The 14,337-nt window shown below is 38.4% G+C and overlaps 1 protein-coding gene across 1 annotated transcript in view; it reads right to left on the bottom strand.

Moving 5' to 3' along the window:
- The window catches only part of SLF1 (SMC5/6 complex localization factor 1), a 29,826-nt gene extending 22,297 nt beyond the window's left edge, over positions 1 to 7,529 (bottom strand). Inside the window, exons 1-5 of the mRNA XM_088533748.1 lie at positions 7,416 to 7,529; positions 7,186 to 7,261; positions 5,098 to 5,341; positions 2,773 to 2,929; positions 12 to 143 (exon numbers count right to left, since the gene is read on the bottom strand). Of these exons, the coding sequence (XP_088389874.1) occupies positions 12 to 143; positions 2,773 to 2,929; positions 5,098 to 5,341; positions 7,186 to 7,261; positions 7,416 to 7,529 (723 nt within the window). The remainder of the gene's footprint in view (positions 1 to 11; positions 144 to 2,772; positions 2,930 to 5,097; positions 5,342 to 7,185; positions 7,262 to 7,415) is intronic.
- Positions 7,530 to 14,337: the final 6,808 nt, after the last annotated feature.

Genomic DNA, 14,337 nt, shown 5'->3' with positions numbered 1-14,337 from the left:
TTGTTACCTACCTGAGCAAAATACATATGTTTTATCACAGCATTTTTCATTTCAACAAGCTGCGTGTTAGGAATGATTTGTTTGGTCTCCTGTGCAGCTAGGAAATGATTCATTTGGATAACTTCAGCAGTTTGTATTTCTTTCTACGAAAAGCAAAAAAAAAGAACAAAATAAAACATTATTTTTTAATTTCAAATGGCATAGAGAACTAATGCTCCAAAATGACTTTGTGTGCTGAAGTCTTTGCATATATCCTGTTGTTAACTCAGTACACTGTTAACTAAGTGTGCACATGCATCCTTATGTATTTTTCAGGAGATGACATTACATGCCAGATAAAACAGCTGTGGAAACAAATCATCAATGTTGTGGATAGTTATAGCATGGGCATCCTCCTTACGAGCTTCCCCAAAATTATTTCTCTAATTGCCTCCAAACCTGGCCCAATCTCTGACTGAAATGCAAGATGAGTTTTCATAATATGTATGTTCTTTAGACTTTTAGAAAAGCTAAACCCAATACTGCACATTTTCAATCGTAAGAAAGTATAGTAAGGATTTTTTAAAATACAGTTTTTCATTAATTTAACCAAGACCAGACTCTCATTTCATAAAAGGCACGACAATTAAATCCTTTCATTTGTTGTAGAGAAGGATGGACAAGACTGTAGAAACTGCTGAAGCATTCTGCTTAATCACTGTGCTAATGGCCATTTTCTTACTTCGAGCAAGTGTGGAAGGACTTTTCATAACTACAGGGAAATAAATTTGCTTGGGGAGGCTCTTGTCTATTCTGCTTCAAGCACGTAAGTCCAAAGGGGGAAGCTAAGTACTACATGGAAAACAACAGTAGGAAATAAGCACAGTGGTGTTGTACTGAGAAGTAAGCTTCATTTTATACTCTTTAAGAGATTTTCAGTGGAAAGCTTCAAAAGCTGCATGTATTTCATTCTATTCTCAGATGTTTCCTTAAGTGTGCAATCAAAACAAAAGTATTTGCCATATGGGTAATTATACGTTTTTAAACAAATAACGTTTGTTGCATATTACAGAAATGTAATAAATGCTTTAGGTAATTTGAGAAGAGCTCTAGGTAGCTTTTGATGAGCCAAGGATGACTAAACTCCTACTGAAGTAGGACATAAGTTCTACTCTGAGGCATTAAGTAGTCTTTACTTCTTGTGGCTCTTCAATATCCTTCTAAAAACACTGACATTTAAACAATATAGAGGTTCCCAGTACCATCTTGCCAAAACGTTATAAACTCCAGCATGTATTCAAAAAAGCATTTGAAGTCTGTGTTAAATTTTAGAATAACTCCCTGAAGTCATGCATATGCTTTAACAACTGGGTCAAGGTCATTAATAACCATCTTTCACAGTATTTTAACTTTGGAAGTTAGGAGTTTGAAATTACATGACAGATATTGAAAAACAAATCCGAAGCAATGTACAGATTTACAAAGTTGAAACATTCCCAGTTATGTCCTAATGAAATATATGCCAAGTACTTCTTGGAGAAAGCCAAGATTTTTCATTAAAAGAATAAGTACTAGGCTGAGATCTCATGTTGATGTGTATTAATTCAGGATGAAAACACTAAAACCTTTCAATACCCCCTTTAACCTTTTCATAGCAGCTTTACTGATCATTAAAATGCAGAGGTAAATTTCCTCTGCACTCTGGATCCGGAAAACACAAAGAATTTCAAGTTACGTTACTCCTAGTATAAACCCAGCTTTAATTCCTGCTTGATCACAATAGTAACATTTTCTATTTAGCAGCTGACCATAAAGTCATCCTGTAGCCTAAGAGTTCACAGTCTAAACAAATCTCCCAAGTGCTTTGAGTATTTCCAGGTCAAAATGCTCTGAAGATTATCATTAAATGCAGAAGTCTGAATAGTACATCCAATTCTCCTGCTTGGTCAGCTCCTCCTAGTAGCCACAAAGGAAAGATACCTTCCACTGCATCACAAATGTGGTCTGAAAAACGATCTTTTTTTTTTGATTTCCACAAAACAATCAGAAGAGTTGGAAATACTGAGGGTATATGGGAAGTCAACACAGATTATGTTAAGAACAAAGGCTGTCTGGTTTAGAATTCAGTGGAACTTGTGTATGTTGCATAAGCTTCTAGTCAGTCCACAAAGCGGTTGTTTGGTGCACAAGTTTATGAACAACTGATACATGCTATGACAAGTATATTCCCACAAAGAAATCTTTACAGTTGACTGGAATGAGGTTCTAGTCACTTGCTAGCATAAAATATGGGCAGGTTGTCCTTACTGAAGTGTATCAGATTCTTTCATCAGAATTGGTTTTGAGACACCAGAAATGTCTCAAGCTGTAACGCTGCAAGTAAAGCACTGACCAACTGCAAAACAGCCATGCAGTTTTCTGCAGTCATAAATGGAATATAGAGATTTAAATCTCTTTTTATACCATCCTTTATACCAGTCAGCAAGAATACAGCTTATAAAGTTGTAGAAGATTAAAAAAAAAACAAAAAACGAAAGTGAACAAAAACCAAGGATGAGCACAAAGATGAAGAAGAAAGTAAAGAAGGTATTCTTCCTTGATGTTGTATCTACTGGTCTCAGTCAAAATATTACATTAGGAGAGACATTTTTTTCTATTAGAAAGCTGTTTTATTTTTAACTAAATCAACTAAAGAAATCATCCAGGTTGACTGTGTTATTTTCAATCATTAATGCTGTATATTAATCAGGAAGGGTGACGAAAAATTAATTTTATGTATATTCTTTAACTTACCTCAAAAAGGTAATCTCCTACATACTGCACAGGGTAATACTGAGCTTCGAAGAGATGTTTTTTTGTAGGAAAACTTTTATTATTGATGAATATATGAGTAATATCTCTCCCTGCATTTTCAGATGAACATATGGTTGCCTTTCCAGCTTCTAGAACTCTAAATAAATGTACATTTGAAAAGAAGTATTTACTGCATTATATTAATATTGCTTAATGTTCACAAACATAAATTAGAAGCATGTAAGTGCAAGGAAATGAGGGTTCTAGGTGTGTGACACTACACAACCTTCATTCAGAGGATAAAAGAGAACTTAAGAGCCTTGAGCAAAGGAAGGAACACACTTAAGACATGTCTTTTCACAATTTAATACTATTAATTAATGCCATCTCCTACATATCTGATAGAAAGCTTCTCTCTTGAGCATTTTTTTCCAAAGATAAAATTCTTAGATGACAACAGCTATAATTTATGTCCTCCACAATGATAATTAGTGATGATGATGATTAATAGTTTTGCCATAAATTCAGTGGTTTACCAAAAGTTACCAAAGTAACACTGCTTTTCTGAGTTTTAACATGCTATTTTCTTATTGGAAATATGAAAAATACAATTTTGAACTTCATTTTGAAGTCATATAGAGCATTTGCTGCCACCCAATGTTACACACAGGAAACAGATTTGTTTATGTCTGGGGCAACATTATACATAAGAGTTTCCTCAGAGGAAATCTCCAGAGAGCTACTGTTGCCATGCTTCATGCTTGAGAAATTATTACAGACAAGACAGCGAAGAAAACAGACTTTCTGAAATGTTGAATATATGCTCATTTTACAAAATCCAGATACATAAATTGAAAAATACACTAGCCTCACACACTTAAACATCCAATAACTAGGGATTTGTGGAATGAAAAGAATAAAAGAGGAAAAAGCCCAACAGTGTTTAAAGGAAAGATAAAGCAATCATTTCTCAAAGCTGCAGTGGCCTCTACGATGGGAGGCTATGCTTGCTGGAGACAAAAAAAAAGCTACTTGTCAATTTTTTCTGTCTGCGTAAAAGGATGGCCACATCAGTGTGTGGAGAAAAAAAAAAAAAAAAGATTCCTTCCCCAAAACTCCCTATTCATTTGTCTTGCTGTTCCTGTTACTTGTTACTTCTACTGTGAACAGAGAGTTGAACAGGACGGCATTTTAACAGCGTTATCACAAGGATTTGCAGAAGCAGTTTTCACCAGAAACAAGTATGTTTTTTTCAGAAGTCTAGCAGAATGAATGCATCTTTCTGCAAGACAGCACACAGCAAACTTCTCCACTTGTTTAAGGCCTACTTAGAATGTCTTCAGCTGACGGATTAGATCTTTAGCTGCATCTACGAACTGCAGGCAGGTATGATGCACCTTGCAGCTCTGATACAATGATCAACAGGTATTTTCCTGTTTGTCTGTGCATCTGCAACGTGCACCTTGTTCTCATGTCAGTAGAGATGTGCACTCCCCCAGACCTGAGAAGTGCTCCCAGGCAGCTGGGTTTTCAGCTGAGGAGGAGAGGTGGATAATATCTTTTCCTGTAATAAGCAACAATATCTTGTAATGGATAGCTCTGTTTCAGGTACAAACTTTACATAACACATTGCTTGTGATTCAATGTAGTACTTAACTCAGAGAATCCGGTGTGCCAGGAGTATGGAAAAAATAAATTTAGTCCCCAGACTCTTGCATTTCCTGTTGTTTTCCTTTCCCCAGATATTCCTTTATCCCTTCTGAACTAGCTATATTTACATCACATGCAAAGATTTTTCATAGTACAAATTAGGGCTTCAGAACTAGGGAGCTGTTGCACAGATGTGGCACAGGAAGACCAGGTTAGTCAGAGTATGGAAAGGATTAGCAAGACAAAGTTCATGGGTGGCTCAGGTCACCCACTGAAGCAAAATAATGTATCCTGTTCTGGTTACTATTTGCATGTAATAATTGGGCAAAACAAAAGAATATTCATAAAAAGCATAAGCCTTGTCTCATGAAGAAAGTCTCCATATGCAATTTACCAAAGATGCAAATAAATGACTATGTGTGTTATATTTGACACAAGCAAACACTGAAAGCAAGCTAAAAAAAAAGCAGTAGTTTTAAAGATTTAAAGAAATAAGTATGCATATAAGAGTGTGACTATTATAAAAATGTGTGAAAGTATACAAATTAAAACAATTCATATATTGAAGACCTGAGGTTGTTACGGATCAAATTAATCAGGATGGAAAAGCAGAAACTTCTTCAATTAAGCCTTTTTTTTTTTTCATTGCCTCAGCTTTAAGACATATTCTCCTACCTTTTAATAGAATCCCTTCGTTTATCACCTTCCTTAACAAGGAGGACAACTTTCCATCTGTGGAAGGCCCCTGGAGCACTAGTGTGTGTCAGTTCTTCGCGCCATCTTTTAGGTGCAGATTGCATTTGAGGTGAATAATGGGTGTCTTTTTCAATTTTATATCCCCATTCATACGTTGTTTCATCAAGCCATCTGCCACTCTCAGCACTATTAATTATGTACTCCTTAGTTAGTATCCACTTTCCTAAAAAGCAAATGAACTGTCAGCCACAGAAGATTTTTTGTGTAGACAAATGGCAATCAACTGAAGATCTAATATAAAATTAACTTCAACCTTTCTTGTGCAAATAAAAGCCGGAATTGTAAGTGCCATTTTAAAAACTCCTTCCTACTGCAAGAGATCTCCTTTTCACATTTTAAAATCAGAAATCACAATGCCACTGAAAACGATCGTCTTGTTTTCTTTTAATGACGAAGTACCTTTTTACCCTTTCCAGATTAAATACTTGCCTGTCTTCTCAAAAACCTGCAAATGGAAATTTGCAGCTTCCCAGATCTTATTATTGTGACTTGCATAGAATCTTGCTTAACATTTTACTTTTAATACCATTTGACACTCTTACAAATGTACTAGAACAGATCTGAAGAACACTTGACGTACTTATATAACATACAATAACGCTGCCAAATCACTTTAGCTTTTTTGCAAAGGTTTCAGTTTTAGTAAACTGAAGTAACAAATTAAATATGATTAAAAGGAAGAATGAATTTCTTTCCTTTACATATATTTAATGCTACTAGAATTGTAAGCAAGGCCAATGCCAGTATTGGGAGGATATGGTTTTAGACTTTTCTCTCTCCCCTTTCTTCTTTTCACATCCTTTTCTCTCCTCCCTTGGCTCCACCTTCTCCGCCTCTCTTCTTTCTTCTTCTGCAAGTCCGCTTTTGATACTCTCTGTAATGATCTTCTCCTTTTTCACACTGTCTTTCTCTTCTTTCAGATTCAGGTCAAGGGCTGTGGTTAGTACCCTGCTCCTGTATTTAAACTCTACCTACAGAGGATACTGCAAGAGAAATTGACTGAAATTGTGTAAACCTAATTGGTTTCACGGGAACAGCACGGTTGACTGGCAAAATGTCTCAGAAAAGGAGCACAGATGGTATTTCTACATAATCTAGCATAGGTACCAGTGGATTTATGACTGGAAAAGGCATGCTGCATACAACCTACATGTTAAAACCACTTTAATTTCAAGAGTTCAATTTCAAAAAGTAAGTGAGCTAGGAAGTCCATGAAGGTCAATGTTTTTAGTAGTGTTTATGTTCATTTTTGGAGAGTACTAAAGGAGTTTAAAGACAAATTGTTATACTACTTGGGAAAAACTGCACTAGGAATGAACACTCTCTCTCCACCAACAAGACAATTACATAAAAAATAGTTCCAGAATTGACTACTGCCAGCTGGTATTGAGGATTATTTATGAATACTGAAACATGGCAGAATTTCACATTGTCAAGTTGATAATACGTATATTATTTCCACTCAAAGAAAACATCTTCAGATGTTTTAAATCTCTCCAAATATGTTAACTCAGTATTACAAATTTTATTTCTAAAGTGTGTTATCTCATGTAAGATTTTACTCTATTTACTTTCTGATGACAGTTAATCGGGCACAAGAAGTCATCCATTTATCTCCAAATTCTAATAGCTATAACTGAAAATGCCTAACTCTGTAGTATACAAATGCACGTACAAATTCTAAGTACTTAAATCATTTGGAAAATGATTTTATAATGTAAACAATAGGTAACAATGGTGTTTGTTTGGGAGCCAGTTCAGAACAGATACAAGATGATGACATGAACATTACTTAGGAGTAACGCACGCAAACACACACACAAAAACAAAGTAAATCAAAATTTGAATGTAGTGCTTTGCTAATAATCCAGGCTGGCGGAGCGAGAATAAGTGATGGTAAAACAGCCTGATCATGAAATGAAAACAAGAACTTAGAAGACTCTTCAGGGTGCTTTCCTATCATCATGCTGTGATTCAATGACATTTTACAGAACATCTTTTACTCACCTGCAGCACAGGCAGCTAAAAACTTTTCACTCTTGCAAAACTGTTTTGCTATCAGATGCGTACAGTGTCTGTATTTCTACCAAAAAAGAAAGGAAAACAGAACACACTTTTATTACACACTTTTACCATTGGAAACATTAACTTTTCTTGGCTGCTAATGCACCAGCCTAAGGTTCCACACTGCCTTTTTTCCCTCCTGCTTTCCCTCACTGGCTTGGATCAAGCAGTACCTTGGTGTCAAGCACAGCACAGTCCAGTTTGCGCAGTAATTCAAGCAGGCCCCTTTTCTCTTGCTTTTTAAATCCAGTTAATTGGATTATCCGTTGCTGGCCACCCCTTGCCATCTGTCAGGAAGGGAAACAAAGTCACGCAACGCACGCGATGGAGGATCCCGCTAATCCCTCCCGCTCGGCCCTCGCCGGCGCTCGCGGAGGACGCAGCACCCGCGGCGGTGCCGTGGGGCCCGGCGCGGAGCGGGGCCGCCGCAGGCGCAGGCGCCGCGAGGGAAGCGCCGGCGGCGCCGCCATCCCGCCCTCCCGCGCGCCCACGTACCCCGGCCCCGGGAGCGCGGCGCCGTTCCCGGCCGTCCCCGCCGCCGCTGCCGCCTTCCCCGCTCCGCTCCGCTCCGCCCCGGATGTGTCGGCGCGGCCTTTCCGGGCCGTTGTCAGCGACGCGCCGCCGTCGCTGCGCGGGGGCGCGGAGCCGAGCGGCGGGCCCGGCCGGTAAGTGGCCCCGGTGGGGCCGCCCCTGCCCTCGGGGCCAGGCCGAGCGCGGCGGCAGCGGCGGCGCCCGGAGAGGCCCCGCGGCGCCGGCCGGGGAGGCGGGTGGCTGCGCACGTAGCAGCGGCCCGGCCCGGCGCCCGTGTCGTGTCCCGCGGGAGCGGCGCTTCGCCGGGAGCGCTGGGGAAGCCGGGGATGCAGCTGGGGAGCGTCGCCCTCGAGCGTCGGCCCGGCCTTTTTTCCTCTGAAAAACGCGTTTTCTGTTGCTCAACAGAGCTAGGAGACTAGCGAGCCCCCTGGTAGGGACGGGTGAAGGAAGACGGAGGGGACCTCGCTGGGCAGAGGACGTGGCAGAGCAGCCGGGCAGAGTGTGCGGTGGAGCCCGCTCCAAGTGTATCGTCCCTCAAACAGACTCAGGCGCGGGATGAGCGCTTCCTGCCCTCGCTATCCCCTCTCTGCCTGCTCCAGACAAACCTCCTGCTCCACGTGGGGCCTGCAGTCCCCTGGCCCCACGCGAGGTGCTCGCGCCTTGTGTGCTCGGCCTCTCTGGGCCTGTTCCTGCGCTGCCAGCGCGCGGGTTTGCTCCAACTGCCCCGTGGAGCTCAGTGTGGTTTAAAACGTAAAAAAAAAAAAAAAAAAGTTAAAGCAATGTTAGGATTGTACATCAAGCACTCAGAATTCAGAGAAGTAGAAATGCCAGAGTTGAGATTGTCCAAGAAACTTTATTCTGGCCCCTTGTGTATGGGAGGCGCCAATATCTCTGCTGGATTTCTGTGTCATTTAGAGTGCACAAGAAATTGGTTAGTGGTTAGAGGCTATTTAGTAAATAAAATTGGCTCTGTAGACAATTCCTGCAGTTGGAATGAAGAATTCTCTCTTCTTCATTAAAAAAAGGGTTTTCACAAAGGCTGAGTATTTGTAATTGCAACCTAGATCAACTGAAGCCATGCTTTGGATTTATCAATGCCATAAAACAGAAGTATTTTTGGAGAAAAAGTCTTCAGACTTATCAAATTTGACTTCATGCTGAAGTAAACACTTGCCTCTTAATCGCTTTGGGTTCCCCAAATATCAAAGTAGAAAATAACTCTGGCTGGCCTCACACTGGACTTGCGATGCTGTTGTACAGTATTCTGGCAACCCACTGATTTAAGGGAAAAGATGGTGACAATTTTATCTAGGATTCAGTGAGGTTTTGGTTTCATGCTACATGTATAGCATGGATCCAAATACTAAATAGTTATGTAATCAAAAAAAGTGTTCATCTTGTCTGCTTATTTCCTATAGAAATAACCACATGATAAAGTAATGAAAAATCAATAACAGCATGTGAAGAAACAGTGAAAGAGAATTTGGGTTGCTCTCCTCATACGTATTGTAATATTCCCAATTTTATCAACATTGCAACTATCTTTTTGTCTTCAAGGATGAAGAAGCAACAATCAGCTACCTCTGTCATTAGTTTTTAATATAATTAGCGCTGAAAAATCTTTACACATCTTGAATGTTCACAACCACATAGGTGTATACGTGCTCTAGGTGACCCTGTGTGTGCAGGAGGTTGGACTAGATGATCTCTAGAGGTCCCTTCCAACCTTAGGCATTCTATGATTCTATGTTGCTTGCCTTTCTTGCTGATAATGAAAATTAGTTGCATTTGCTCTTCTGTAACATTTTTCACCTTTATGCTTTTGCTGTTGAGCAATCATTATAAAGGGATTCCTATGCATTTTCTTAGCTGAAGTGCAGAAAATTCAAAATATGTATCTATTGGATGCAATCCTGTGCCACGTGCTCTAGGTGACCATGCGTGTGCGGAGAGGTTGGACTAGATGATCTCTAGAGGTCCCATCCAACCTTAACAATTCTAGGATTCTACGATTCTAGGCTTTCTTTCTTTCATAAATGCTTGCTAGGATGTAATCTAAGGTTTAGACTACACTTAATCTGTTGTCCCTAAATACTTTATTGGTACTGTCATGAAATTGGCTTATTTACAAACTGAAAAAGAAACAGATGCAATTCACAGGAACAGATAGTTCTAGGTTTATTTATTTATTGTGATGAAGCTCAGCTAGTTTTTGGATTGATGCCTTTAAAGTTAACAGTTTCTTATTAATGACTACTAAGTACTAGCCATGACTTAGCTAGTAATGCATGGTAGTAACCTCACTGGACTCTTAACAGGCTTGAGAACTCTTATGCATTTTGTGTTTGCAGTACTTTTACTGAAACTAGCTAGTGAGGAAGCCACATACTTGTGTGGTGGTGATTTGTTGTCCGTGCATATTAAATATTTTCTGGGTTTTATTTGGCTCTTTTTTCTCATCTGATACATAAAATACAATGGGGTTAAAATAATTAAAGTCTCAAACATTTTATATTTATTTGGACTTTAATATACATTACTATGGAAGTGTAACATTGAAAACAATGGTGTTACCTTTAGTTTAGCAGTCTGATAGTTTTGCGTATCATTTATGTTCTAACTCTGTAATTTTTCATAATAAGCTTGAAATCTTTTCTTCTTTTTCATCCTTGCTGTGTTTTGATTATAGTAGCTAAATACCTCTTACCTCGTTATGTTTTTCTTATTTACATGGGTTAGTCCTTCTGAATCAAAGTGGGCAGCCTGTTTAACTGGAGTATTGTCATCCAAACAACTCTTTCTTTGTTCTAATTATCTAATTTTCAAATGTATGGTGCAATTGCTTGGCATTATAAACTATATTTCATTGCTTGCCTCTGGGTTTTAGACGGATGTCATCAGTGGATAACACTGATGTTCTCAATTCTTAAGAAGCCAAGACCAGAGAATTAAGTATTCCTTTTTTCCTTTATCAATCAGGGTTACTTATAGTATTCCAAGTGCCCATCTCTTTCAGACTTGCTTAAATACTGCTTTCCCCGTTTTATTTCCTAGTGAGAGAGGGAGAAAAAAAAATTCTTTATTATTCCATTGTTCTAGTTTTCTGTATAATACATTGTTTCCTTTTTGCTGTATGTACAAAATTACATCCCAACCATGTGTTGTGCCTTGAAATTTCACTTCTTGTGTTTTCCCATAGCTAGCTATTTCACTTCCCATATTATGTACAGTTACATTTGTCCAAGCTTCATTGGTATTGTCATGGTCCATTTGGTTGCTGTTGAACCTTATCCTTTCTCTTAACTCTTAGCTTAACTCTTTTTGCAAACCTTCACCTCTTTATGCCTTGTTTTGCAACTTGGGGCCTTGGTTTGGCTGGAGGGTGTCCTTCACTAGCATTTTAACCTGCTATGTAGAAAATGATATGTAATCTTTTGCAGTAATTGTGATAATGGTACAATCCATGCATAAAAGTCTTCTCTGTTGTGAAACACGATCTTGCATATGTTTTTGATCTGCTAGAAGATATTTTCCATTATATGCATAGAGTGTTTTCCATCATGGGATGGGATGTTTAAAGCTGTCAGCTTAAAAATGGCTTATCTAGTGCTTTTTTTTTCTCCCATCGATTACCTTTTGTACAGTTGGCCTTCTGTGCATGTGTGTGTGTGTGTACATGCATATATGTGTATGCTTGCTTAAACAGCTGGAATTTGACAAAAAACATAGAGCGGTTGGCAAATATTGGTCAAACACCTTGTAACCTAAGCTTTAGTGAAACAACTGGAAGCTATAGTGAAAAGTTGGTTGTTTAAACTAATGCAGAATGACATGTCTCTACACTGCCTTCATGTGGAGAAAAATCTAAGTTCATGGCATGTTTTAAATCCATTTTGTAAATCTGTCTTTAATGTGAAGCGCAGACTCTGGCTTAGTCAACTCAGTGAAGGAGAAATGTTGCATTCTTTTATCTGGTAATAAGGGATAAATAGAATTGGAAACAATATAGAAAAATATCCCCTGAATCTAGAATAGGTAGAAGAGTTAATTCAGCTTAATAGCAATGGTTCTTATATAAACATACTTGTAATTTCTTTCATGTACTGATCAATACAGGAACGACAGCACGGGCATTGTGAAAATTGCTGCTTTTCTCCTAGTTTTACCAATTATATAAGCTCTCAATTAGCATAAAATTATGAATTATATATATTTATTTTCAAAACCATCTCCTTCTCCTTCTATTGCCTTTCGAGGAGATATCATTTGTTTTTCTTAGCTGTAACCATTTTTCTTATATGGAGTGTTTTTCTTTCTGATTATTATAAACTCAGCCAATCTTATCCCCTTGGGATTATCTGCCCTTCTGCCAATTCCTGTGAAGACAAGTCCTGAGCTCCTTCTCCCCTCAGACAGTCCTGGGTCCAAGGTATGATGTAAGTCTAGCTCATGACATCTTGGCCATTGCAGCGTTTACAATCAAGCATCATTAGATAAAGTCACAAGAACATCAGTCACCGAACCTATGTTGAGCAAGACATGTAGATGGCGCAGAGTGATGCTTAGTAGTCTGTTCTGTATCTCTTCCATCAGTGGTGCCAAACAGGCCTTATATATTGATGCAGTTGCGTCAATCTCAGGACTAGTTTGAGATCATTCGTTCACTTAGTGAACTAGTGAAGTGAATAGTGCTCTTTCATTAGCTGCTAGTGCCTTGCTTTTTTATTTTTTGTACTACGTGGCAAGAAGATTGGTTTGCTTTTGCATTTCATACATCTTTTTCCTGCCATGTAAAATTCAAGTTGCTTATCCTTGCCTGACAGTCCCTGTCTGCTTGGTGCTTCTTTCATTTCATTGTTACTGCTCTCCTTCTCTGACCTAGATCAGCTCTACATGCCCAAAATACTTGATGCACCTCCTCCCCTCACCCACCTTATAATACTTTCTCCTGTGCAGGAGGTCCTTTTTGATATGGCCAACAACTTTTACTTGATCAAGTCATTTCCCCCTTTCATCCTTTTTTTCTTCTTTTTCTTTTCTCTTTTTATTTTTTTAATCTGCATGATCTCATTAAGATAATTTATGTCATGTTTTAAGATTTTTTTTTCTTTGCTGTGTACTATTCTTCCCTAAGTAACTAGAGTCTGAGGGGTGAATGATGTCAGCTTCCTAATTTCATTCATCTTAGTAATTGTATGCTGTTAAATGAGAATGTGGTAGTTTCTTATCTGCAGTTAAAAAAAAAAGCTATATATTTTTTATTAGGCACTTGCCAACAGCATGGTTGATGCCTCAGAATGCATATATACATGAACCCTGGCTCACAAATCTCAGAAAATAAATTTAAGCATGATACACCCAGTGGAGTTGTATCACTTAAACATGATACATCCTGTTGCTTCTTACCTTCACAACAGTTTTTTGTCCGTGGGGTAGGTAGAGAGGGCAGGCAAAGATGATGATGATTGTGAAGATAAAAAAGAAAAGTGCTTAAGAGAAGTTTGGAAAAAAGTATGGTATGAGTTATAATAGGGAAGAAAATAAAGGTATACGAAGAGCAAGAATATTTTCGAAAGATCCTACAGTTCTGTCTGTGTATATTTTATCAACATATAACTGGAAGATTTTAGAAAATTGTGAAATACAAGTAGCAGACTTAAAGATTAGATACTTAAGGTGATCCATTTTTTCTCAGATGAGGCTTAGAGAGTATTGTAGAGATTCTTTCTTACTATTTAGTTTCACATTATGTTGAGAGATAACTACTATATTTCTTACATCTTCATTTTTGTCTAATAATTCAAAGTAAGTGCCAATGGCAAGTTTATCTTGAGATACTGCTGTTCCTTTGGTGTCTCACAAAGATCACACTAGAAGCATTCAGGACTAGGCTGAACTTAATGTATTAACTGTTCTTCATTTTTATCAGAGGTTATTGGCTATATGGAGGAAATATAGGCAAGTGCCAAAGTTTCTTTGAAGAAAGCATTATGAGCTCTTCTTTATAAGTATTTACTTATATGTTTATATTTATATAAGTGTTTAAGAATGTTACCCCTACTGGCCCAACTCATTTATCTCTTTTCTGCCTTCCCACCCCCATAAAAACCCTCACAGATTTGTTAGGCTGCTGTACTGTCTGACCAGAATGGAAAATGCATTTCCTGGGTCCCATTTCATAGTGTTAAGAGAGAGCAGAGGCCCCTGATACAAAAGCTGCAAAACAATTTTGGAAGAAGAGCTGCAGGGAGCAACAGTCAATAGAATATGGATTATTTATTTTATTTTATTTTATTTTATTTTATTTTATTTTATTTTATTTTATTTTATTTTATTTTATTTTATTTTATTTTATTTATTTTTAGCACCAAGACTGTTGCAAGTGCAATGATGGTGAATTCTGCTCATGGAGGGATTCTGGGGACAGGTGGCCTTTGAGATGTGTCTCCTGGAGTGGAGATACCAGCGCAGTCTGCACGGCTGCAGCCAGCTGTGCCCTTGCTTTAGTGGGGGAGGGTTGGACACGTATGATAGAGAAGACAATCTGGTAGGAGCTGGAACTAA

Source organism: Tinamus guttatus, unplaced genomic scaffold, assembly GCF_059628265.1.
Source record: "Tinamus guttatus ecotype Peru unplaced genomic scaffold, ASM5962826v1 Tinamus_guttatus_pri_ptg000517l, whole genome shotgun sequence".
Lineage (NCBI taxonomy): Eukaryota > Metazoa > Chordata > Aves > Tinamiformes > Tinamidae > Tinamus > Tinamus guttatus.
Note: the sequence above shows the minus strand (reverse complement) of the source record. Positions and strands in the feature narration are given on the sequence as shown.